This window comes from Neomonachus schauinslandi, chromosome 7 (assembly GCF_002201575.2).
Source record: "Neomonachus schauinslandi chromosome 7, ASM220157v2, whole genome shotgun sequence".
NCBI lineage: Eukaryota > Metazoa > Chordata > Mammalia > Carnivora > Phocidae > Neomonachus > Neomonachus schauinslandi.
This window is the reverse complement of record NC_058409.1, coordinates 56,575,234-56,601,197: the sequence shown is the minus strand read 5'-3', so window position 1 is coordinate 56,601,197 and position 25,964 is coordinate 56,575,234. Positions and strand designations below refer to the sequence as shown.

The following is a 25,964-nucleotide window of genomic DNA, read 5'->3' as shown; positions in this document are numbered from 1 at the left end:
TTTCCCCGAGTACGTCATGAACTCTTCAAGGCTTTCTTATTTTTTCTTCTTTGAGTTTTAATTAGTGTAGTTTTTTGTCCAGAAATCACCCTGTGAGAAATGAATAAAAATAAGTTTGGGGAGCAGTGTGTTGTTATTTTTCATGGTGTTGCTTCCTTCTATAAATTCTCACTTACCTATGAAGCAAACCCTCACTCTCAGGTCTCTGCCACTAATTTGATTCCCAGGCAATAAAAGTGGGTGTTGCTGCCCTGTCTCTAAGCAAAAGCTTTTGGTGCGAGTTTTTCAAAACTCACCTCATCTTGTACCAAGACAGCAGGCAGAGAGTCCCTGTGAGCTTTATAAAAACACGGCCAGGCCGTCGGCAGCGTTCGTTGCCTGCAGGTCCTATCGAGATCTATCTGGCTCTCCGTGCCGTTGACCTTGTCTGGTAAGAGATGGTGGAGCAGGAGCCCCATCCCGAGAGTGCCGCGGCTCTGGCGGGAGCTCCTGTGCCGAAGGGTCGGCCCCCCGCCGGCCCGGAGAAAAGGGAACCACCGCACACAGGGCGCGAGAGCTCGCCGAGAATGGGAACAAAGAAACCCGGTGACGGCGGCGCGCCGCCCGGGGCCCGGGATCTGCTCCGGCGGGGCTCCGGCGGGGCTCTGGCGGGCGGGCGCCGAGCGGCGCGCGGCGGCCGGGGCTGGGGAGGGCTGGGGAGCGCGGGGAGCAGCCCCGCGGCGCCCGCACACTTGGCTTTGGGGGCCGCGCGCTCGCTGGCGCCGGCGCCGCGGGGCGGAGCCTGGCCGCCGCTCACCGCCCTCCTGCCTTCCCTCCCGTAGGTGAGGCCGCGCTCCGAGCTCGGACATGGCAGCATGACGGCCCGGCGCCGCGCTGCCAGACGCCGGCCAGAGGGAGCCCCAGGCTGTGGGAGCGAGCGCCCGGAGCAGCGACTGCTTCCTGAGGCCGCCTGAGCCTCCCTCCCCACCCGCTGGCTGTTCTTCACCCCGTGGACTCCTGACTTCTCCGCCTGGAACATCAATATGTGTCATGTTATTGTCACCTGTCGCTCGATGCTCTGGACCCTCCTGAGTATTGTGGTGGCTTTTGCAGAGCTCATTGCCTTCATGAGCGCCGACTGGCTCATCGGCACAGCCAAGGGTCGCAGCGGCGCCGAGCCCGACGACCGGAGCGGAGGCTCGTCGGAGCCCTACCACCCGACCTTGGGCATCTACGCCCGCTGCATCCGCAACCCTGGCGTGCAGCACGTGCCGCGGGAGACGCTGTGCGGGCCCTACGCCGAGAACTTCGGCGAGATTGCCAGCGGCTTCTGGCAGGCCACCGCTATCTTCCTCGCCGTGGGCATCTTCATCCTCTGCACCGTGGCCTTGGTGTCCGTCTTCACCATGTGTGTGCAGAGCATCATGAAGAAAAGTCTTTTCAACGTCTGCGGGTTGCTGCAAGGGATCGCAGGTAAGCGCGCGGGGAGACGGCGGGGCCCTCGCGCTGCGCGTGCTGCGCGTGCTGCGCACCCGCCGCTCTGGTGCGTCCCTGCCGGTTTGGAAGGCCGGCTCCTGTCCGCGCACACGGGCTTGGCAAAGACTGTTCCAGGCAACAGGAGTGTGCTGCCCTCGCGCTGCCCTTCTCCTGTTACACTCTCGCCTGCTCTTTCTCTCCCGTGTTCCTCTTCGCTCATTTCCTTGGGTTTCCTTAGAGTGACTACTCCTACTGTTTTGCTTTTCCCATTACATTAAAAAGCATGCTTTCCACGTCCGTGCAGCCCACTGAGGAAATTCGGTGAGAGAGGCCCCCCTGCAGCAGGCCGCGTGTGCTGGGAAGGAGGGCATGTGCGTGTGCGGCCTCCAGGCCAGGGCAGTGGTCCCGCCGCGCGCTCAGCCCGGTGCCCAACCGCAGGCTGATTTCAGCTTGGGGAGGGGAAGCAGCAGGCTGGGAAGGACGGAGTATCGGCGGCTCTGTGTTTAATCACGTTCGGGTTTACACTGTCTGTCTCCCGGAGTCTGGCAGAAGGTTCTGTGCATTCAGATCCGAAAATACAAACTAACTGTTCCACTCTCAGGCAATCCCTCACTAATGAGCTTGTTAGAAATTGGTGGAAAGAAGAGTATGCGCCCTTTACAGTGATCCCAGAGGGGAGGCCGGGAGCTGCGAGGAAACTTCACGCGCACCAGCACTTCCATAGCCTTTCCCCTATGGGTTTGAAACGTGGATCCTGAGCCAAGCGGGTATCGCTCAGTCTGTCTAGGCTCAAGGGATTTGTTCTGGATGGCAGAAGTAAACACACGTAGACACGCAGCAGTTTGAAGATATCCTCAAGGAACTCAAGGACTAGACTCTCGCTTTGATTTTTCAGGGGGGGGGGAATCACTTTTTAAACAGAACCAAGGCATTTGTTAATCTGAACTCCAACAGGAGAGCGGTAATCCACCCACAAACCCTAACTGAAGGGCACAGGTGACTCATCCCTCAGCAAATCCTAAAGCTTTGTGCATGGGACTCTTCAACAGCGAAGGTAAAGCACTGAGCCTGGTGTCCAGGGCTGTGAGGAAACAGACCCCAAGTGAATTAACTCTAGTCTGCCTAATAGCAAACTCTTGAGCTCAGCAGGGCTGGCTTCCAAATCAGCAGATCAAACCAACAGTTATTTTCCAGGCAGCTGATAAGACAATGTTTGCTGTTCGTCCAATCTCAGGGGAGCCACCATATATATGTGTGTGTGGTGGTTGGTGGATAAGGGGCCTAGAGAAATGAGAGAGGGCCTGCTGCACAGTCCTGATCTGTTTCCATGGGGGATAGACTTCTGGGGCCCCCATTTCTCTGAGAGGACTAGCTGGACAACGAAGGACTCGAGCACTCCTAGGCATTCACAGAATTTGGGAGGCCAGGATCTAATTTTCAGTTTTGCTTGAGATAAATGCTTGGCATTCCTCATCTGAAAAATAGGGACATTGGAAAATATGACCTTACCTTAGATTTTTTTTTTACCTTAAATTTTTTAATTCTGTGAAGCTCATTATTCCTTTTTATTCACTTCTGAAATCTGAAGTGTATCCCCTTCAGCTTGGCATTTTACCTCCCAGCTACATTAAATAAGATTCATCTTTTTCTTGTCAGAGAAGTGCCCCTACTTTATTGCCCTGAGACACACAGTGCCTCAGAGTATGTGCATATATGCTGCGTGTATCTTAAAACTTCTGCTGAGAAGTATTACCAAAGGCTTTTGAAAAGCCAGAATAAACAGGTGGACGAAGAGAAGGCAGCATACACAATTTATTAATCCTGTCAAAGAGCCCGGGTTGACCAGAGAAGTGGATTTCTGTGTAATTTTTCCTTACTATGTGTATTTCCACATCCGTGGTGATTCATGCCTTTACGATGAATTTTATCAAAGTGCTGGTATGCAGGCAAAACTCCTGGTTTGTCATCCCTAAGGATGTTTTTCATCCTGAGAAACTTAGTTCGTTCTAGCACTCCTAGCCGTTCATAGTACAAATGGGGCATCTTGGGCCATAACACCTTAAGCTGTGTTTTACAGTCACTCACAAGCAACTTATGGTTACCCTTTAGTCTTACAGACTATTTACATGCAGGTTGGGGGGGGGGGCGGTACAAAGGGAAAAGGAGAGAGAGACTCCCAAGCAAGCTCCATGCCTAGCACGTAGCCCGATGTAGGGCTTGATCCCACGACCCTGAGATCATGACCAGAGCTGAAATCAAGAGTCAGATGCTTAACCGACTGAGCCACCCAGGCACCCCCATGCAGTTTTTAATAAGGTGTTAGTCCAGTGAACTCAGTCTCTAAGAATGAGGATTAGTCCAACAAATCTTTTGGCGCTCTTGTTTGCTATTTCACATAAATGACAGGAGTGTTCATTTTGGCACAAAGATCAGTATATGTCGTAGGAATTATTCATACACTCCAGTGAATTATTCCTGACTTCTCCGTCTGTCCCTCTCTCTCTCTATATCAGGCCTCTGGGAAGAAGGGTTGAAAAGAAGGAAATAGTAGCATACCTGAGGTGCTAGTCACCTGTCTGTCCCAAAAGTCTAATTTTCTAAGAGAACTTTCTCCCCACCCCTCTCACTTAGGTTCCCTGTGAATACACACAGCATCTCAGAAAGTCTGTAATTATTTAAAATTTTGAATTGGCAAGAGGCAGAGATTCCTATAAGCCAGACCATGTCTCTAGAGCCCACTGACCTAAGGCTAAGGACTGAAGTATAAGAAGGAGTAGTCTCTCCACCTAGCCTAGCAGCTGTTGAGCAGAAACGTGGGTGAGATGGACTACGTAGTAGGCAGGTGACTCTCTCGGGGGGGGGGGGGGGGGGGGGGCACATCTGTAAGGGATGCTTGGTGGGCTCTTTCTCTCCTAATGGAGGTCTATACTGGCTAGTTCAAGCCAACAAAATGGCAGCCATGGTCCTTGAATCTATGGCTGAGAAAGTTGCCCCACCAGTGTCTGAAACAGCTGACTTGCTTTCTCTCCTGTTGGCCAATATGTAATAGCATCTGGGCAGCCCCAGCCTCAGCCAAGGACTCGGTGCAGCTGCGAGCGTCAGTCTCCCCCCCCCCCCCCCCCCCCCACACCCCCACGGTTCTCAGCCCCGCATCTATGTGACATGGGAACAAATGGTGAGAAAGAAGCTGTTGCCAGCGCATTCTCTGGAAATACACTCAGACTGTGTTTGCTCTTAAAACTTTCATTTTGGCAAAAATAACATTTTTTTAAATATAACAAAGAAAAATTACAAGATACTGTAAGCATATTCCTTACTATGACTAATTTTAAAGAATAAATAGGCCTTAGATTTGTGTAGCCTCATTGTCTATAGAAAGTGTAACATAAATTATCAAAATCTGGGTATTTTGATTTTAGAAGTGGATGTGAAAGAATTTGCTACCTCAGTGGAACTCTCAGAATCTACGTTACTTATAAATAACAAGAAGATGCAACTATTGACTATTAAGTTAACCCAGATAGAGGATTTGCCTTCAAGGTCTAGCCTACTGGTGGGCACCCATCTGACGTTTCCTAAGTATTCAGCACAGATGCCTTTGGAGTTCAGTACTTCTCTCTTGGCAGCAATTAGAGGTCAAGCCTCACCTGCCTCTGGATCAGTCCTGACCTCACCTTACAGTGGCTGTGAAATGGCCAGTAATTTACCTCACTTCTCTGAACCTCCTTTCTCACTTGTAAAATGGGTATAATGAGGTATAATACATACCTCAGGGTTGTTTTGTGGGTTAAATTAGATCCTATATGAGAGGAAACGCTTAAGCACAGTACTCGGCACATAGTAAACAGTAAGTGGTAGCTATGTGAGGTTTTTCTGCTTTCTTGGCAGGATTTAGTTGTTTTTTTTTTTTTTTTTTTATGTTTCCTAGAATTGCTGCATTTTAAGGAATAGTGGTTTCTCTTCTAGTCTTTAGAGGTGACCTTGTTCTATTGAAAATCAAACATCACTGTGTTGTTTGGGCCATTCTTGGCCCCTTCATAGCCTGCCTGTGTTGAGGCTAAAGAGTGTAGAGCATTTCTGTGGCTTTGGGGTGACTGTGGGTGTCCTTGGGGCATTTTTTTAAAAAGCAGAAGATAGCAGTTGAGTTGACAGGAAAACCAAGAACTTCTTCCTCTCACTGCTCTTCCGCCTGACACACACAGTCTCTAATTCCTCTCCTTGCTGGAGGCAGCTTCTCGCAGTTGAGCCTTGACTGCAGGTGGCTTTTCAGGCTCCTGACACAGACTAAATCACAGGCTGATTGGTCTTCCCAAGGTGAGGACTTGTCCAGCGCTTGGCGGAGCCAGAAACACACATCATCTGGAGCCCTCTGGGATTCATTACAAAAGCTGGGTAATCGGCCAGCAGGGTTGTCGCCCCCAGCTGTCTTCCTTAGGTTGTGACCTGGATGTAATCCATAATGAAACCATAGAACACAAAGATCCAGGTTTTCCATGACAGCATCAAGCAGTTTGTTTTTAGAAATGCATGTAGGGCTCTCTTAGAAGTCCATGGAATCCCCAGTGACTCAGGTTTGGGACAGAAGCCATTAAAATGAGCTCAGGATTTGGCTCACTAGTTTTGGCCTGGACTGTTCCACTGGGGTTGCCATGAGGGTTGGACTAGCACATGAGCTGCTGGGTCTGGCTGCCTGCTGTCTTTTCAGTCCTCCCTCATATGCTCATTGGCTTCTTTGTGTCTGGTTGGCTCTCACGCTCTCTACTCCCCGTAGCCCTCTGTCTGTCTCTATCTGTTTCAGTCCAACAGGATCGCCTCGGCAAGCTGCTCCACCAGTCTGACCAGATAGATGGCTGTGGGCTGAACTCTGCCTTCGCTGGTCTGGGAGAGAGGGCGTGCTCCTGGGACCCGCTCTGTTGTCATGGCTCAGCTCTCTGGGAAGTGAGCAATGATTGAGGAAGGAGGAGGACAATATGCAAAAAAGGGAAAAGAATAAAAGAAGAATCTGAGAGAGGAGACAAGTGGAGGATTTTGCCTTTGCTGCTTGTAAAATTGCTTTGTTGTAAACCAGAAGGTATATGGGAGTATGGATAGGCATATGAAATATACCATGGTTACTATCTAGGACTGGGTATTGCCATTGCTGTTTTTCACAGGCTGAACAATAACCTTAGCATCAAGAAGATAACCATGACTCAACCTGGTCTCAGCATATATTTTGACTTGTCCCTTGCTCTACCCATTTACTTGTGGCCAGAAAAATCAGCCACTGGAAAGGAGAAAAATAAGAACAGGGGCTTGGAAAGCATAGGGAGAGAAGAAGAGATTCCTAACTCTCACAGACACCTTGTCCCATAATTTTACACCTGAAAAACTTACCTGGCTTTCTCCAAGAAGGTAGCGTGACCTTGACTGCCCAACTTCAAAACCCCCTCAGAGAAAAAGCATGAGGAAAATAGAGGAAGCATCCGGTGCTTTTCCTTCTTAGAAAAAAGCTCTGGGAGCTTCTGGCTGTCAAAGGGAAGCTCTTCATTTCTGGCTCTCCAGACAGAGAATGCTTGCCCCAGAAGTCAGACCTAACAGTTCTGTGTCTGGATTGATTTAAGAATACCACTGATTATGACACATCTACTAATTCATCGACCTCTAGTAATCCCCTGGTAAAAACTGAAGAATGCAGAAATGTACAGCAGGCCAGATTTAAATTTCAGTTCAAGGAGCTTTTATGGGATGCCTACTAAGTACAAAGACCTGTAGACGCAGGTCTCCAATTTCTTGAGTTTCTGCTCCCCAGCCATATTAGAGAGTCATTGTTTCATAAACTGTACCCTAGAGAGGGAAATATATATATATATAAATCATTATATATAAAGGGAACAGAGAACTACTCAACCATATCATTAGATAAAAACCTACGCCCTAAAAGCAAGTGGACCAAGCAGGCATTAATTTGAGTAAATCCAGAGAGTGGGATCTGTTTTTAAAGAACCAGTGGGAAGGTCTAGAAGAAAACTGCAAATTCTCTTAAAATTCAGATATAGCAATTGATATGCGAATCAAATGTGGAAAGCGGTTTGCCATGGTAACCACTTAATTATAGACGTAGATTATCACGGAACCATGGATGATGTATGTTCAAATTCCATGAACAAATAATCACTTAAGTATGATTTACTGAACATTTATGTGAGCAGCTGAGACACTCCGTTTTAAGAGCTTGCTGCATCGGTTGTAATCTAAGCTGTGATGCCCCTTGAAAAGTGATGTGTGTCCTATGAAGAACTGCCCCTGCGCAGCCAGCCAGTTATGAGTTCAGTTCCTGTATACGGGCTCTCCGGTAGCTTTGTTAAATGTCCAGGACTCACTCTCTTTTTTATCTTTTATTTTTCAAAAAAGATTTTATTATTTGAGAGGGAGAGCGTGCGTGCCCACACAAGCAAGGGGAGCGGCAGAGGGAGAGGGCGAAGCAGACTCCCTGCCAGGCGGGGAGCCCAAGGTGGGGCTCGATCCTAGGACCCAGGGATCACCACGTGAGCTGATATCAAGATTTGGACACTTAACCGACTGAGCCACCAGGCGCCCCCAAGAATCATTCTCTGTTATTTTTTTTTTTTTTTTTTAAGATTTATCTAATAGAGAGAGATAGAGAGAGCATGAGAGAGGGGAGGGTCAGAGGGAGAAGCAGACTCCCCGCCGAGCAGGGAGCCCGATGCGAGACTCGATCCTGGGACTCCAGGATCATGACCTGAGCCGAAGGCAGTCGCCTAACCAACTGAGCCACCCAGGCGCCCCCATTCCCTTTTTAAAAAGATAGCCCCTAGTACCAGTGAAATCTAAAATAAACATTGAGAATGCAAAGCCAATATTAAAAATTTCAAACCAAAGTGCACAGGTGCTATGTGTTGAGAGTTTTGAGGCCCAACTCAGGGCCCTGTGCTGAAAAGACACCTGCTTCAGTATAGGGGCTTAATATTTAACATTATCTGGACCCTAAGACTCTAGCAGGCAAGAAATTTACTTACTGTCCTAAAAATTTCATCACTCAAAAACAATTTTTTCACATGTCTTTTACTCTGCTGTACACTGCATTTTATTTATTTTGGAAGTTTATTTTGAATGATCAGTGTAATTTGGTTATAGTCAAACAGAAGCTCTTTCTTAATCTTGCATGTTGGATGAATAATTTATCAAGAAAATATTTTATAAATTTTTCCCAGTTGCATGTAGTTTAAAAAATAGCTTCTCAAGAAAAAAAAAAAAAACAACTCTCTCACTTGGAATGAGAAGAAAATTATATCACTAATTCACAGGAAGCGATAATCTGGCTAAATTAGTTTTGGGGATGCATTTTGACTGTTAAGAGTTAAGGCTTGGGCGCCTGGGTGGCTCAGTTGGTTAAGCGACTGCCTTCGGCTCAGGTCATGATCCTGGAGTCCCTGGATCGAGTCCCACATCAGGCTCCCTGCTTGGCAGGGAGTCTGCTTCTCCCTCTGACCCTCCCCCCTCTCATGTGCTCTCTCTCATTCTCTCTCTCTCAAATAAATAAATAAAAAATCTTAGGAAAAAAAAAAAGAGTTAAGGCTTTAGAAACTGACAGTGAGGTAGTTTGCATATAAACATGAATCATTGCTGAGAAGGACTTCAGGAGGCTTCAACAAGGGAGAAACTGCATCTTTCTTATAGATTGTTTCTCTGTATATTTTAAGGGCATCAGACAATTCTTAATTGATGGTCATTAATTCTGAGTAATTCTAACAGAAACTTCCTCTGGGGGCCTTGGTTGTAAAGTCTTTTTATGACAACTATGCTCTGATTGTCTTCCAAAGAATTCTCTTTATGTTGCTCTATCATCTGCTCTATCTATATTATGTTGCTCTATCACCATGCAAAAGTATTTTTCTTTTTATTATAATTCCCTGGGAGTGTTCTTAGTAGGAAACCAGTACCATACTAGATTCTTCTGGGGAGATGGTATGAGCATTAATACAAACTTTTTTTTAAAAAAACTGACACCTGATCCTTCACTTTTTTTCTCCTTCCCTTCAGAAAACCTTGTTGGTTAAAAACCTCTAATGTTATTAATCATGTATGAAGATGACATGTAGATATAATCTGCTTAACAAAGACACTGTGGTAGCAGCTGAAAACCCTGTTGATTACCAGTGAACCCTTTGACCTCCAGTTCCTGATCTGCCTATCAAAGCAGAGTTATTAAATGTCAAAGTTGGGCCCACTGTGGCTTTTCCATAAACTCTTGAAATTTTAAAATGAGGTGCAGCGAATGCAGGTTTGGATTCTGGATTCCAAAGAGACAGAATTCACAAAGAGCCTTCTTACCCTTCAGCCTATTACTTGCTTCTTAGAGAGGTGTCCCCAGCCTGACACAGGCAACCTCTGCCCTCTCCTCAGAGGGGCCTCTTGCCCAGCAGTTACTGCCTTTGAATGAATCCTGGTCCACTCTGCTAAGGTCTCCGCAGTCCACAGCAAAAATAAGAAAGACCGGGACATTGTAGTAAGATTTCATAGAGGTGAATGTATTCCATTTAAAGAACTATCTTTAATTCTCAGATTACATCCTTCACAGTTTTTGTGTTAAAATATCCTCTTATGAAATGAGGAGGAAAGGAGATGATGGTTTTCAGCGTCCTTAAATGTTGGCCTTCCAGTAATTTTTCTGGCTATTGTACTAGTGTGTGAAGTCCAGAAGTGTGGGAACCACTGTTCTAGAATGTAAGCAAGGGTGCAGATTGTGTCTTTTTCACATTTCTATCTCTACTGTTCACAATGGGCCCTGCTACATCCATAACTAAGTCCTCAGTAAATGTATATGCATTGATAAAAACATGATCCGCGTTATGATAATCTGCACTAGCACGGCTATACATTTCTAGGTATCTGGAAAAGAGTAAAGCGTTCACCAGTGCTGCTAATAAGCTCAATCCTGACATGACCTCTGCCCTCCCAGACAGGGCATAAATAGATCAATGGAGCCATTACCCAAAGAACTAATAAGAATCACTTCAGAACTGGCAAGCACTAAAACCAAATTCTGTTTTGGCTTTTAAATAAATTTTCATTGAGAAATTGAAAAACCTTAATGGGCAAAGTGATGTCAAAGGTCTAGATTAACCAAAGGTGGCAGTTCTTGGGCAGAAGTCCTTGATTCATGTTATAACTAATACTTTATTACTTTTATTTATAAGTACTATTCAATACCCCTGACTCTGAACGGCGAACTTGACATTTTGGTACTGAGGATAGTGGCCTGCCTGGCATCTGAGAAGTCAAGCAGGCTGGAATACCATTGCCAGATGGCGTTGCAACTTGGGAGGCGTGAGCCCAGGACTCTCCTTGGGTGGAGGGAAAGGCCCTGAGAGCCACCATCTTGGCGCCTGCAGTTGTCCTAAGCAAGATGTCACGCCAGCCAGACGCCGCAGACTGAGGGCGGTATCCCCGGCGAGCAGGCAGTGAAACGAGCAGATCTCCTGCCGACAGGTAGCGGACTTACAGCTATGGTGCGCAGGCGCGCACGTAATGGCGCGAGGATGGAGGGGGAGGGCAGGAGAGACAAAGATCATCAGCTGTGTTCTGTGAATTAAGGAAAGCCACTTGAAGAGACAGTTGCACAGTGGCCTGACCCGCTGGAGGGGGGTGTAATTTGGGGGCTGTCTGGGAATGCTCTCGGTGCTGTGTTTGTCTCATCAGCTGTCCTGGGAAGAACACGGAATATGTTTGCCTGTGGATGGCATTATTGTTTCAGGTGGATGGGCAGTTTTAGACAATTCCCAATCTATAGAGAATCTCAGAGCAAAGACCAAAATGTAGGTGGATTATATGGCTTACATTTCTTCCCTCTAGGCCAATAGGTTTCAGGTTTGCTCGCAGTTTTCTGCTCACACGGGTGTTCCACATCCTGCAGGAGAGGACATCGTAGCAAACCTGAAATTGTTCCAACCTGCTCACTAGGTTTTCTTTCTAGAAGGTTCTTTAGCCAGGGGCAGCCATTCCACAGCGGCATCTGTATTGCGGTGAGGAGGCTGGTGACAGGCTGTAATGAAAGAGAAGGTGTGGATGGAACTCCTTTATTTGTTGTCTTGCTGCAGCATTAGCAAACCAGCCAGCATGAACAATAGATGACCCTTTGTTTTGGCGCGGCCTTTCCCCCCCGCCCGCCCCACACAGCACTCCCGTCGTTGTCTCACTTGGTAGCTGTTCCTCATCATCTGCTCTCTAACCTCGTGGAGGAATAAGGCAGCTTTGAGTACGTACCAGTCTCCCGCCTTGGGCCGGACAGGCGTTTTGCTTAGAAGGCCGTCTGGTTTGCAGTGAGGCGGCAGCAGCCGAGGGCTCAGGAGCAGGGCGAGCCGTGTGGAGCTACAGTGCCTGGATGCGAGGCCCGCCTCCGCCGCTCGTCAGCTGGGGCCCCACTGAATCCCTGCAGGCTGTGGTTCCCTCATCTCCTCGGTGGGAACAGTACCAGCCTCCTGAGATTGTGAAAAGGACTGAACGAACTAAATTTAAAGTGCTTCACCCGTGCCTGGCACGTTGTAGGGCTCAGTAAGCATCAGTGGTTGCCACCGTTATTTTAAGTCATTCTGACCATTAAACGGTTCTCATCATCTGTATAAACCTCTAGCTTTAAAGTATTAGTTGTGAATGTATAAAATTGGGGGAAGGTGTTTATAGCTTTAGCTCCATGTCATCTTTACTCGGAATCTAGTATTTTTGCCATAGAAGACCTTTCCAAAAGGTTCTTGTGAAGATGTGAAGACCAGAAAGAAAACAGGCGTGAGAAACGACGTGTGAAGTGGGCTAACAACAGAGAACGTGTGGAGGACTGTGGCAGAGGCACTGAGTGTGGATGTGGGGTAGGGATGGAGAGAGAGAAGCCAAGCAATAGGGAACACACCTCTTACCGCTGTTAGCAAGTTTACAGTTGGATGTGAGTCCATCTGAGCTCGGACAATTGCTGTTCTTTTATGGGACAAATGTGTACTATGTCACAGTTAAGACTTCTAGTTTTTTACTATCACTGTTCTATATAGTTTTCCAGATAGCTGGTTAACCCTGTACTTGCTCCTTAGAATTTCATAGGTAAAAATTTTAAATAAAAATTACATTTCTTCTTTCTTAAAAGATTAGAGAGAACCTGGGTTAGCCTTGTGTTGTGACTGAGAATGGTCACTACAGAATGTCTCACAAAGTCCCTGCACGTGAAGAGTGTGTAACAGGTTCATAGCAGGACGACTGCGAAGAGAATAGCATGATGACAAATTCAGTGGGTGGGAACTGGACATGGTCTGATGTGGTGTGCCTTCCTCAAAGCATATGTTTGCCTAGGGGTACTGTCAAAGAGGAGTGTCCCCACCTAACAACAGTTGACCTACCCATAGCTATTACGGACTGCCAGAATGCCTTCCAGCTGTCAGCATGAAAGGTGACTTGGGGGAAAATGAAAATTTAGACAGAAGAGCGTGGTAAACGTACAGATAAATGTTAAACAGCATCCCTACCTTTGTTGTAAACCACTCTGTACATCACTTGGTCTAGCACATGACGGTCCCAGACTTAGCAGAAAATAGCCGGACGTGGTATTCCTCTCCTGGAGTGCAGACCGCGCACACCAGTGCTCATCTGTGATGCTGCCTTCGGGCTGCTGCTGGGAGGGGCCTTTCCCGCGCTCTAGAGCGGTTCTGCCTCCTCCTGCCTTCACCGCTGGCACGTTCTGTTGGTCTTTCCATTGTCCAGGCTCGTGCTGCTTCCGGTTACCACCCTTAGCTCTTTTGCAGACTGCCATGGTCCACCTCCTTCTTCATTTACCCTTGTACCCCTCTGCTTTCTGACACCTGCCATTTTCCTGAACTTCTCCAGGCTTATCCCGGCACTGCTCCCCTCCCAGGGGTGGTGTCCTGGAAAGGTCCCACAGGCCAGCCACAGTCTGTCTTTTCAGCTGTCCTCACTGCAGCCAGCCAGAGTTCGAAACAATTTCAGAGTTTTGAGGCTCAACTAAGGTTGCTTTCTAGATAACTGAAAATTTATTACATTTAATTAACTTAATACTTTTATCTTTGTGTTCTTCCAAAGAGCATCATTTTCTAGAGCTAGAAAGGAGATTTTCAGTGCTTGCAGTCAAGTCCCATGGTTTGGACCTTGTGTGGGTTTCATTAGTAAGTGTGGCTGTTATTCTGTTAGCCGAAATTGCCAACTCCTGAGATTCATGTTATCTACGCTTTTTCCTCCAACTAGTTTAAAAACTTGGCAAGTATGTTACATTGGTTTCCTGCAAAATGTAACATCTGCATCACAGCACGTCTTTTCATTCACAATATCCAGCAAATATTACTGAGCACCTGTTACATGTCTTACATTGTTCCAAGCAATTGGGATACATAAACTGACAAAGTTCTTTCTCCTCATGGAGTTTACACTGAAGGTGGGGGAGACAGACTATAAACTAAGTTATTTAGTATATTAAAAGGTGGTGGGTACTAGGGGAGAAAAAAAAAGGTGTAGCCAGGATAAGAGAGGTCAACTATGCTGACATGATAAGAGGACAAGTTATAATATTAAATAGGATAGTCAGGGTCGGATTCAAGGAGAACAGATTTAAGGACTTGACGAAGATAAAGGAGTTAGCCATATGGGTAATCAGGAAGAGCTTTGCGGGCCCAGGGAACAGTTAGAATGAAGGCCTTGCTGATAAAGAGTAATGTGGGCTCTGAGAGAAAGAGAGGAGTCAAAAATTATCCTAAGGTTTCTGGCCTGGGAGGGTGTAAGAATTGAACTCCCATTTGCTGATATGAAGTGCACAGGGCAAAGACAAGATTGTGAAGCAGGGAGTGGCAATCAAGAGTTAGGTTTGGACATAATTTGTTAGACATCTAAGTGGAGGTCAAGTAGGTAATTGGATATGCAAATCTGGAGATCCGAGTGCAGGAGATGTCAGCCTAGAGTATTTAAAGCTATGGGACCACGTGTGATCAATGAGGAGAATACAAAGAAGACAAAGGATTGAGCCCTGGGCAGTCCAATGTTAAGAAATTGGAAAGTTAATGACAGCAAAGGATACCGAGAAGGAAAAGCCAATATGACATCCCACCTAGAACGCTGGTGGATGCTCTAAAATACTTGCAAGGAGGGCTGTCCTGTTTTGGTCTTCCTCTAATCCTGTGCTGTATTTTTTTTTTTTTTTTTAACTTGCTGATTGAAGGTACCACTCCCATTAAGCCTGGGGTGCTATCTGAGCTGTGTCCTAGAATGGGGCTGGGTACTGGAAGCCAGCCACTCTCTTGTCTGATTTGCCTTACTTCCTGTTAGAGAGATGGCTGCCTGGAGCAAGGGAATGAGGCGTAGGGGGCGTGGGGGCAGCCTCCTGGCATTATGCTTTAGTAAGCTGAGCTGGGTCAACAAAAACTGGGGTGCAGGCTAAGCTAGGTCCACATTCCCAGGTCTCTGAGTCACAAGGTAGACCCAAAGGGGATAAACAAGGGGTCTCCTGCTGGGTTCCTAAATGAGTCCGTGGCTATTTCAAAGAAATGAGTTGAACTCTTGACCTTTGTTATCCAAAGTTAACTGTGACACACCCATCAGGTTTATGGTAAATGCTAAGACAAAACTGTCATGTATACTAAGAGAAATCAAGTTTTCTGCCCTCAAGGGGCTCAGAGTCCTACTAGGGTACTGCTCTACCCTCAGGGCTGAGTATAATGAGGGGCACTGAGGTAACTCAGTAAAAAAATTATTAGTTCTTCATTTTTTTCTTTCCCAGATAAGGTTGAGTCATCCCCAGGTGACCCCAGGATGAGCAGATGGTACCTTCTGGGGTACCATCCTATCAAGTGGAGCTATGGCAGAGGTTATCACAGCTCTGAGTCACTGCTGCTTTCGGTGGTGACTATTTCCTTTGGTTGCTGGCCAGTATCCTCCTCCCTGCTTTTCTTCCTCCCCGCTGGACCAGCCATTGCTTAGTCAGGCACACGGGAGGAGAGGCCAGTCAGAAAAGCCAAAGCCTACTGGCCTAGTCGCTTACTTTCTCTATCAGTGATGCCTCCCTCTCAACACAATAATGCATGAGGGCAAGGTGGTGGAAAGACCCCAGAGACCACTCACTATAGGCTGGCCTAACTTCAGAAGCTACTTTTTAAATAGCCATACAAGAAGATCAGACCATTTTCTGGCTTGGCTCCTATGTGAAATTCAGAGCACACTTCACCTTCCATTTGGTCTCTAGCTATAACCCACAACCACACTGAGAGTCCTTGGCTGTACTCCAGATTGAGGACCAGAAAAACCATGCTCAGTTTGCACGCAGACTTGGTATGTCTGACTATATTCTTACGCCTATTGTCTCACGTGCCTATTTAAGACTTCAATTTTGCTTCATAGTTGGTGTCATTAATCCTGTTTGGAATTCGGGGCATAAGTTTGCTTCTAAACACTGGGATTCAGAGGCCTGGAACAGGGCGGTGTGACAAGCTAAACCAGCCAGCTAAGAGTCTCTATTTCCTTTCTTGCTGACACATTTCGTTCTCATTTATTGGTATCTGTCAAGTTATTTTACTGGTTTCCACGGTGGGCACTGTGGTTTGGAGAGATTTTATTATGAGTTTAACTATGTTCCAAGCACTCTTTTGAGTACTGGCTTTAGAGTGGTAAATACATAATACAAAAATGCCTGCCCTCGTGGACTTTCAAGTCTGGGATGGAGATGGTAACAAAAGAAGTAAAACAGTAGGTTGAACTATAGGATGTGTTCGTTTTTATAGGTCAAAAATGGTTAAATATTGAAAGTTTCCTATGACTCAAATATGTTCTATGTTAGTAATAAATGCTAAGGAGACATAAAGCAAGGAAAGGGGGGAGGTGGGTGGTTGGAATTTTAAGTAGAGTGGCATGGAAGACCACACCCACAAGGTGGCACTTGACCGTGGCCTAAACGGTGTCTGGAAGGAAAGCACTGCAGGTAAGAGGAACAGCCGGTGCAAAGGCCTGAGCATGGCTGGTACGTATGTCCAAGGAAAAGCCCTCTGGCTAGTGAGGCTGGAGCAGAGAGCACAAGGGCGAGAAAGGCAAAGGTGAGTTTGAATAGGTAATACGGAGCCGGATCATAGGGCCTTGAAGGCCAAGGAGACAGAAAGCTGGATTTTACCCTGAGATGGGGAACTTTAATAGGTTTTTTCTCACTTTTACTAAGAAGCAAAAAGAATCTGTTTGGGTAGGGTTTTATGACTAAGTAATGCTTATTAGGGCCCAGGAACCACCACGGCCCAGGCTGCTCATAAGCTGCACTGGGCCCGAGAGCAGTGGAGTCAGGACGTGGTAAGGTAAGGACTGACTGTGGCAGTCACTGGAGAGACAACCTGAATTGTTTAACTTACTGGAATTCCTTTGGTACAGAGCCTTTGTCTAAATACTAGAGAGATGAAAAATGGGATTTTTACATTTTTATTTATTTTTGCTCACCTGAAGGCCTGTTTTCTGTCGTTGAGACGTAGGTCTTGCATTTTCATGGCGTCAGTTGTGTTAATGACAATCCGATGACTGCTGGGAGGAGAGGTCACCAGCCAGGGCAAGGTAGACAGTGAGGTTTCCTCCCTCTGAGAATCTGGATAAGGCACTCCTGGTGTTTGTGTAGGCTGGCTGCCTGTGGTTGCAGCCCAGACCCCCTCCACTGGGGCTTGCAGACATGCCCGAGCCCACTATTTATTACCCTCCCACCCGGACTGCCCTGTGGGCTTCTCCGTATTCAAGCTGAGGCTCTGACAAACTCTGTGGTAAGGAAAGTCTCCCTGCTGTCCTTATTCACAAACTGATTGGCCAGTGGCTACCACAGGATTTGAAGATGGGCTGAAGCCCCTTGGGAAGCTTAGCTGAGCTACTGGAAAGGGGAACAGCCCGGAGTGTGGAGGGTAGTGCTGGAGTGAGCGTTCACGACAGTGCTGTGAAAAGCCATCTGAGGTGATTAAAAGAAGGTTTATATTTATTTTAAAACTGCCTACTTTCCAGAAGGACCTGAGACAGCCAAATTAAGGTATTCTGAATGTCCCACGACCAGCTAGATCCCAGCTCGGGGAGCAGAGCTGCTGGGGGACAGCACGCTCCGTGCTTTCTGTCTTTGGTCCCAATCATATTAAAACACATTACTTTTACTTATTGGGCTTGTTTAAGTCACATAATACAAATGATATGTACAATTAATATCTCAGTGGAGACAATTTAAATATGAACACTCTGGTCTTTTTTTAAAATATTTTTTGAGAGAGTGAGTGAGAGCACAAGCAGGGGGAGCGACAGGCAGAGGGAGAAGCAGACTCCCCACAGAGCAGGGAGCCCAGTCTGGGGCTCAATCCCAGGTCCCCGGGATCATGACCTGAGCCGAAGGCAGACGCTTAACCGACTGAGCCCCCCAGGCGCCCCACACTCTGGACTTTCAAAGGGACAAGCAGCTAATGCTCCCTTGCCCGGGACAGGCCACAGAGTGCCTCTGAATCCTTACCCAAGTCCCAGCCATGGTACCTCACTGTTTCTTGGGTGGAAACTGAGGACCAGCGGGAGGAGACTACCAAAGTGCCGTCTACCTCAGGTGAGGTTTCCTAGGGAAGGAGATGGGGATTAATCAGGCTTTATCGTAGGCTTTAGAAATACAGAAGACTTAGCTCAGTAGACTTAGATCTCCCCAGCTGAGTAAGATACGTTCAGATGGAGACTAGTTTATTCTTCCAAGGGTATTAAATTATAGCTTGAGTTCTCCCCTCTCCCAAATTATTACACCTTTCAAAATATACCCTCAAAACGGACCTGATTTGCTTATTCATAAACGGTAAACTTTAAACTGCTTGTGTTTATATATGGGCGAGGTCTGCCAAAGGCTCTAACCTGTTACCACTTGCTAGTCTGTGTTCCAGTTTTGTTAAGGCTGTTACTGTTATGGACGTATAAAGTATCTTTTTACACACTTTAATATCCACAACCACTTTATGAGTTAAGCATTAGTCAGTTTTACAGGTGAAGAATCATACCCAGACAAGAGACTTTTCTAAGGTCACCCAGCCCATAAATGGCAATAGCTTGGATTCAGACCTCTATGGTACCTACGTCCAAGCTCTTAACTACTAACCGACCCACCTCTTAACTTAGCTAGTCTTTGCTAAAACCTTGCATCTTCGAGCACCAACACATTCTCCACTGGCAGTCTTACTCTTGGGGGAATTAGCTCCATGCTCCCTGTCATTTCTAACAGCACCTCTCTGGGATGCCTCAGTCAGCTGTCCTTTCACTTAATGCTTCTAACCCTGGAGTGCATTTCCCTACCTACTGCCCAGCACTATGACCTATGCAGAAATAAAGGGTTGCAGGGTTAGAAAGACTTCTTTTTTGAAGCACTCTTCTTCAGACAGTGAACATATGAACCACTTCCCTGTATTTCATTTCACCCCCCTAAGGCCTCCAGAGTAGAACAATGGGATTAATTTGGGAAGTAGGGAAAATCAGATCTGAACTGCCAGGCCTGGCAAGAAGATGCCATCATAAGGTGAAGACAGCTATGACAGTTGTAATCTGTGGACTGAAACACTGTCCTTGATCATCCTTCAAGCCTAATAGCCACAGATTCAGTCATGTTCTTTTTGTGAGACAGTTCCTGTAAATGACTTAGAAGCTTTGGTGTGGTAAACCCAGAGAACTTCAGTAAAGGTAGGAAAAGAGAATTTAGAACCACGATTAAATTAGGAGGATAGAATTGCTACTGCAAGCTATCTAAAAAAAACAGCTTTTGGGGGGTATAAAGTTAGCATTGATTTATATTAGGTGTCATTTTGCAGAGAATACCATTTTTCTCCTGCCACTTAAAATATAAGCCATCCTCTTGAAACTGTTACAGCACAAAAGCAGCTGCAGGCAAAGTTCATAAACATCTGGGCAATGGGGTACGTTCCAGTAAAACTTTATTTACAGGGACGCCTGGGTGGCTCAGTGGGTTAAGCGTCTGCCTTCGGCTCAGGTCATGATCCCAGGATGCTGGGATGGAGCCCTGCCTCGGGCTCCCTGCTCAGCGGGGAACCTGCTTCTCCCTCTCCCCCTCTGCCTCCCCCGCCAAGCCTGTGCTCTCTCACTTGCGCTCTCTCAAATAAAATCTTAAAAAACAAAACAACCAAAACTTTACAGAACCAAGTCCACATTTCACTTGTGGGGGCCTTAGTTTGCCAACCTCTGCCTTAGACCAAAAGGGAAATGCTCACTGTAGTAAGAGTTTTGTGGGAAGAACTAGCAACAGGTTTAATTTGCTTTTGTAGAAGAGAAATTATTAATGGATTCACATTCGAGCATATACAAAAGAGGCTAAATATATATATATATTTTTAAAGATTTATTTATTTGAGAGAGAGAGAATGAGAGCGAGCACATGAGAGGGGGGAGGGTCAGAGGGAGAAGCAGACTCCCTGCCGAGCAGGGAGCCCGATGCGGGACTCGATCCAGGGACTCCAGGATCATGACCTGAGCCGAAGGCAGTCGCTTAACCAACTGAGCCACCCAGGCGCCCGCTAAATATATTTCTAAGAAAGTGATGGTATTTCTCGATCAGGTCAGATTAGTTGCATAAAATAGTCCCTGCTGCTCCTACAGAACAGATGACAGCCTCTCTGTACAGTTACTCACTTTTACACTGTGAAGCCACGGGGGTTTTCACCGGTCTTCTCTTCTGCCTTGCAGGCTTGTTCCTGATCCTGGGTCTGATACTCTACCCTGCCGGCTGGGGCTGTCAGAAGGCCGTAGGCTACTGCGGACACTATGCATCGGCCTACAGGCCTGGAGACTGCTCCTTGGGCTGGGCCTTTTATACCGCCATCGGGGGCACGGTCCTCACCTTCATCTGTGCTGTCTTCTCCGCACAAGCAGAAATTGCAACCTCCAGTGACAAAGTACAGGAAGAAATCGAAGAGGGGAAAAACCTTATCTGCCTCCTTTAGTTTGGAAGAGACGTAAATGACCTTTTTCTTCCTGTGTCACCTTGTGAAAGAGTACCCCTCTGGTTCCCTCCTGAGTCAAGTGAAGAACTAGCCTTTACCTACCACAGCCTCCATTGCACGGCCCCAGGCCTTAACAGGACCAGTGCAAGGAAACATCCAGCTGAGTGCGCTCCAGGGCCACAGTTCCAGCTGTCAGAGATGGAACAGGAACCCTGACCCGGAGCTGATGAGTCTGACTCCATCTCCTCCGAAGCTCATGAAGGATGATCATCTAAATCATTAAGGCAGCAGTTCCTCTGGTAACAGGAGATGTGAGCTAGATTTGCAGGCTGTGTGGAGATGTATTTCTGCCACAAGGTTGCATGCCTGTAAGCATCACTGCCTCAGAATGGGGTTTTGGGGTTGGTGTTTTTGTCTCCTCCTAGTTCTTCCAAGTCGTCTCAGAGACTAAAATGAAGACTGCATACTTACTGGGGATAGGTTATGTGTTCAAGGGCATAATAAGACACTGCCTCTTATGACCAAAGGGGTCAGCAGGTCGGTGTGGAATCCCATTGTGGAACTGATTCTAGGCTGAATTCCAGGGTAAGGCTGGATCACTTGAACTGTCCAAGATTTTAGAAATCTGAGTAAGGAAAGAATAAGGACCTATATGATCATGGGAATAAAAGTAGAAAATCCTGCTAGGGAAGACAAATTCATTCCACTGCCCAGCAGTCAGGCTACCGCCAGTACTGGCCCAGTCTCCTCTTCTAAAGGAGATCCCATATTTTTCTCCTAGGGTTAGGATCGAGCTTTGACTGCCAAAGGAAACCTCACCCTATTTCCTCATTCCAGGAACAGAGGTCTCCAAGCCAACTGTGGCTCATTCAGATATTCACTGAGAGAACTGGCCAGAATCTCAGCACTTGCGGGGAGACCTTTTCCCACTGTTTGGTAGTCAGCTATATTTCCAACCCCAGCAGCAATGGAATGACCTTTGCAGGAAAAAGAGGAGCTAGTCATGGGAGTTCAGTTTCTCCAGTTACTAGTGTTGTTTCTGAAAGCAGACTGAAAGAACATTAAAATTACTTCAGTGGGTGAGTTGCATCAAGCCTTCACACCCAGAGAAGCAAAGAGTGGAAATTTAATGCAAAAATGAGAGCTAGACCAAGCTCATAGCACCTGCCTATGCCTGTTTACAGAAAGAATGGAACACCACTATTAAAAAGGATTCAGGAGCTTATAATCTAGTTTCTATAAATTGCAAATAAAATTGATGCAGAAAAATGGTATTCACCACCACCTCACATTTACTTTGGAATGATCTCAGTGGCAAGAACCTAGCTGGGTATTACCGAAGCTTCAGAACTGCAGAATGATACAGAAACACTCCTGCACAGTTTAGCAAGTTTGGAGTGGACCTACGAGATTTCTGGAAGAATTAAAAGTACAGGTCTATTTGGGCTTATGAATATGTTCCCCTAAGAGCTTGCTTTGTTTTGAAAGCTTAACAAATAATGACTTTGCACCTTCTTTGGGTAAGGTATTGTATGCTAAGTACCACCAGGCATAGAAACCTGATTCAGATTTTACAACACCGCCTGAAGTGAATCATCTCCAGGCTGAGTCTAAAACCATGCCTTGGTGCAAAACAAACAGTTGCTTTATATGTAGATGGACTGGAGCAACTAAACCTTTATTCCCTTCTGGCCTTCCGCCTATACCACAAACCATCTTATCACCCAGATTAAGAGCTAAGGGCGAGAGGGGTGGTGGTATAGAACCAGGCCTTAAGCAGTTCACCTTTCTTAGACCAAAGTTGAGAGTAAGCAAGATTTAAGTCCTACAACCTTTTTTTATTTTTTGAAAAGAGAAGGGGTAAATAGTTCTGCTCATAGCAGCCTACTGTATGGGCTCAGGAAACAATTAACCCTATCTCTAACACCACACAGAAATAGGGTATGGAAGCCGATGGACAGGGCTCCGGTCCCTGCTGTGTATTTTTATGCTCTAACCAACTCCCAGTGCCCACCGTAACTACTTTTTAAACCTTGGCAGTAATTTTCATTCAAAAAAACAGCGGGGGAGGAGGGATTCCTTTCATCAGCAGATTCGCTCTGTTTTTTTTCTGTACAAAAATCAGTGTTAGGAAATGGGTTCTCTTAACTCCCTTTTTACAGACAAGTTAAAGTCCTAAGCCCTGAGGACCTTCTGAGAATGGCCATCATCTTTACTTACCTGACTGCTCTTTGGCTAAGGTGGTGGCATCTCTCTAGAACACCCTGATAAAGCAGTAATCACAAGTGAAAATGTTACTTCTCTTGGCCAGAAGGAATTCACTTGACAGTGTTTTTATTCCATTAGTCTGACTGCTACAGACAACAAAGCACATGCACACACACGCATCACCCCAAACCACTAAAACTACTTAAACACTGACTTAATAAGCAGAGCAGAGATGGAATTTCTGTGGCAGAGACAGAGTAAGAACTAATGTTGGGCCTTTTAAACCTTCAGTCTATTAGCCAGGCTTTGATTGGGGAAAAATGAAATGTTAAAATCATGCTAGTCTACACCAACCTGTACAGCTATTTAAAAACCACTGAATATGAGGAATGTATTAGAAATGTTAAACAAGTGGACTGATTGTTGACCCACATTTTCCTAATAAATATCAATCATCTAATCACCTCAGTCCAAAAATCTAATACACCTGGACCATTACTACGACCAGAAAAGTCTTATTTATTTTTGCCTGCGTTTGCGCTTAAAGTTTTGTGATGGGCTGGGCTTCTCAATGACTCCAAGAAGGCAGAAATACTTGCCTTGGATTCTGTGGATTTTTTTAAACCTGTGTGCTAATTCAACGATGTTACACTTAATTGTGTGAGGGTTTTTGTATAGTTTTCAAACATCTGTGGTGTAATGATCTTTGTTAAACATGTAAAGTGCCATAGTCTTTTTTTATGTGTAGCATATTTAAAATATATATATATGTATATTATACATACACAAGTCTGTGTGAAAGATGTGCAATAACAAAGGTGTATGTAAGTTTTGTTTTTTTTGGAAACTGGACAGGAGTCAGAACAGGGATTGTTTCTGTTTTGGCAAAGGAGAGTTAAACATGTTCGCCTTCATGGCCTAGTCATTAACCCATAACAATTTAAATGCTACACAAACCGATGTGAAGAAAAGACTGGTATGAAATCATTTATTCCTGGGTCTACATTAATATAATCACTAGATTTACGTGAAAATTAAGCCAGCACCAGGCCCAGTTAATGCTAGTCTTTCATGTGAAATGTGAAGCTGCCACATTGCCTTTTCTGTTAGTGTGAAAACTAGTAGCTGGGACATAATCACTAAGGAGCTTTTTCTTAACATGCTTTGATAGACCACGTTAATGCTAGACCACTATTTAAGGGCTGATCTCACACCTTCTTAGCCATAAGAGTCTGGCTTAGAACAGACTTCTCTGTGCAATAACATGTGGCCACTAGGAATCCCTGGCCTGCATTTCTATTTGGGCAGCGATGACTCCCAAGGGCCAAAAGAGTTAAAGGCATGACTGGGATTTCTTCTGAGACTGTGGTGAAACTCCTTCCAAGGCTGGGGGAGTCATTAGGTGCTTTGGAGGAACTCAGCATCACTTGATATTCAGTAGCCACTTGAGCCAAATAGAAAACTGTATTTACCGCTAATGGACTCAATTTGAGCCTTCAAATTTATGGTTATCCTATTATATTGTAAACTAATACATTGTTTGTCTAGCATTGATTAGGTTCCTGTGCATATGTATTTCACAATGCCCTCCCCTCCCCAGATCGGAATTAAACCAGATTTTGGAAACTCACTCTGATTTTTTCAAGTCTAAGTATATTGGTTTCAACAGAATTACATAATTTTCTCAAGAAAACACCTACCATCATAATAAAAAAAAAAGAAAAGAAAAAGAAAACACCTACCAGTCAACTTTTCGGTTAAACACTAACTTATATGTAATATTAATGATGGGGGGGGGAAATGTTCAGGTATTTTAACTATTCCATTCATTAGTATATATGTATCTCTACCTTAGGTTAGCTTTAACTTCGAGATTAAGGACCTATTTCTTTCTTGGAGAAGCATCAACATAAATGGGGAGAGGGGAACTCTCAAATATTATACAAGTATCTTAATTTTACAGTAAACTTAAGAAATATGAAAATGTTCCCAAGCATTAAAAACACTTTTTGAAGAAATATGTATAATAGCAACAAAGAAAAAAAGTCAGTTGAAGGGCACAGTCTCTTCCAACAAAAATACCCAAATTAAAGCCAGTTCTGGAGGAGGTGCACACCCACCTTTCCTGAAGGTAGTCCTGCCCACAGAGAGCCTCATCAAGAAGGAGAATTCTACTTTAGAAATTCAAAGATTTCTAACACTAACAACACTTCTCATAAACTCTTTCAAAACTCTGCATACCCCAGGAAGCACTTATCTGAGAGAACAGACAAAAATGGCTTTCAAGGCCCTGTGACAGCTGAAACTACTTGTATGCTTTGGCTTCTAAAGATACCTGACACCTGCTAAGTTTCTAATAGAACCAGAAATTAAAAGCTGACAAAATTATCCAAATCACGAAAGAAAAAAATTTTAAGAATTATGATCTAGGTAGTCCAAGCAAAATTGGAAATCTTCACTTGCTTTTTCAGCTTTCACATCTTCAATCGAAAAGAGAAAGGACCCTAGCTTTACGTGTCAGCAGAGGCCGGGAAACCCTCACATGTGCTTCACATTTCATCCTTAGTTTTGACTTGGCAATTGTGCTACTGGATCAACTTCCCACGATTGATCTTCCTGGAACACTGCATTCAGCTTACTGCTAGCTCTCCTTAAAGTCTTTCCTTAACCTTAATCCACTTAAGAACAGTCTTACTATCGAAAAATAGGAGTTATTTTAAGTGGGTTATTTCAGTAGTTTCCATTAATTCACTACCCTTTCAACCCTCAAACACTAAAGAACAATGGCATCAAAGCCAACGTTTAGCCTACTCTTCAGAGCAGCAAGAACCAGTAATTGCCTTTCTCTCAGAGTCCCTATCAGCTGCTTAATCATTTGGCTGCTGTCCGTTCTACTATCTTCTTCCTTGCAGCTTCTTCCTCACCGTGGAGAGTTCTGCAAGATAAGTCTTGAAGCTGTGAACTGCTCTTTTTGCTGGGGTACACAGGATGTAGATAAAAGCATAAATAAGTAAGAGGAAGCAGTAAAACCACATGGAAAGGAAAAGTCAATCAAGTAACATGTAGATATTAGCACCTCTTTGGCTTTTTATAGTCAAATATCCTGAAAAATCTAACTCCTTTAGATTGTTAAACCTACAAGCAGTCAACCAAGTGCCTAAGGGGGAAACCACTATGACCTATTCTCAAGAGAAGAAAGCCTGAATTAAGGCAGGTGTTGGTGAAGACCATGAGATGAATTAGAGATGCTTTGGAAAAAGAATGGACAGTTTGGTGACTAGTTAGAAGTGGAGGGCTTGAGGGTGGGAGGAGAGGAAAGAATCCAGAATGACTCCCAGG

At 45.5% G+C, this 25,964-nt stretch overlaps 1 protein-coding gene across 1 annotated transcript; it reads left to right on the top strand.

Moving 5' to 3' along the window:
- Positions 1-957: 957 nt before the first annotated feature.
- Positions 958-24,348, top strand: LHFPL2 (LHFPL tetraspan subfamily member 2). The gene is made up of 2 exons (XM_021699917.1): positions 958-1,452; positions 20,161-24,348. Exons 1-2 carry the CDS (start codon positions 1,023-1,025, stop codon positions 20,415-20,417), a joined length of 687 nt encoding a protein of 228 aa, XP_021555592.1. The 5' UTR covers positions 958-1,022; the 3' UTR covers positions 20,418-24,348.
- Positions 24,349-25,964: the final 1,616 nt, after the last annotated feature.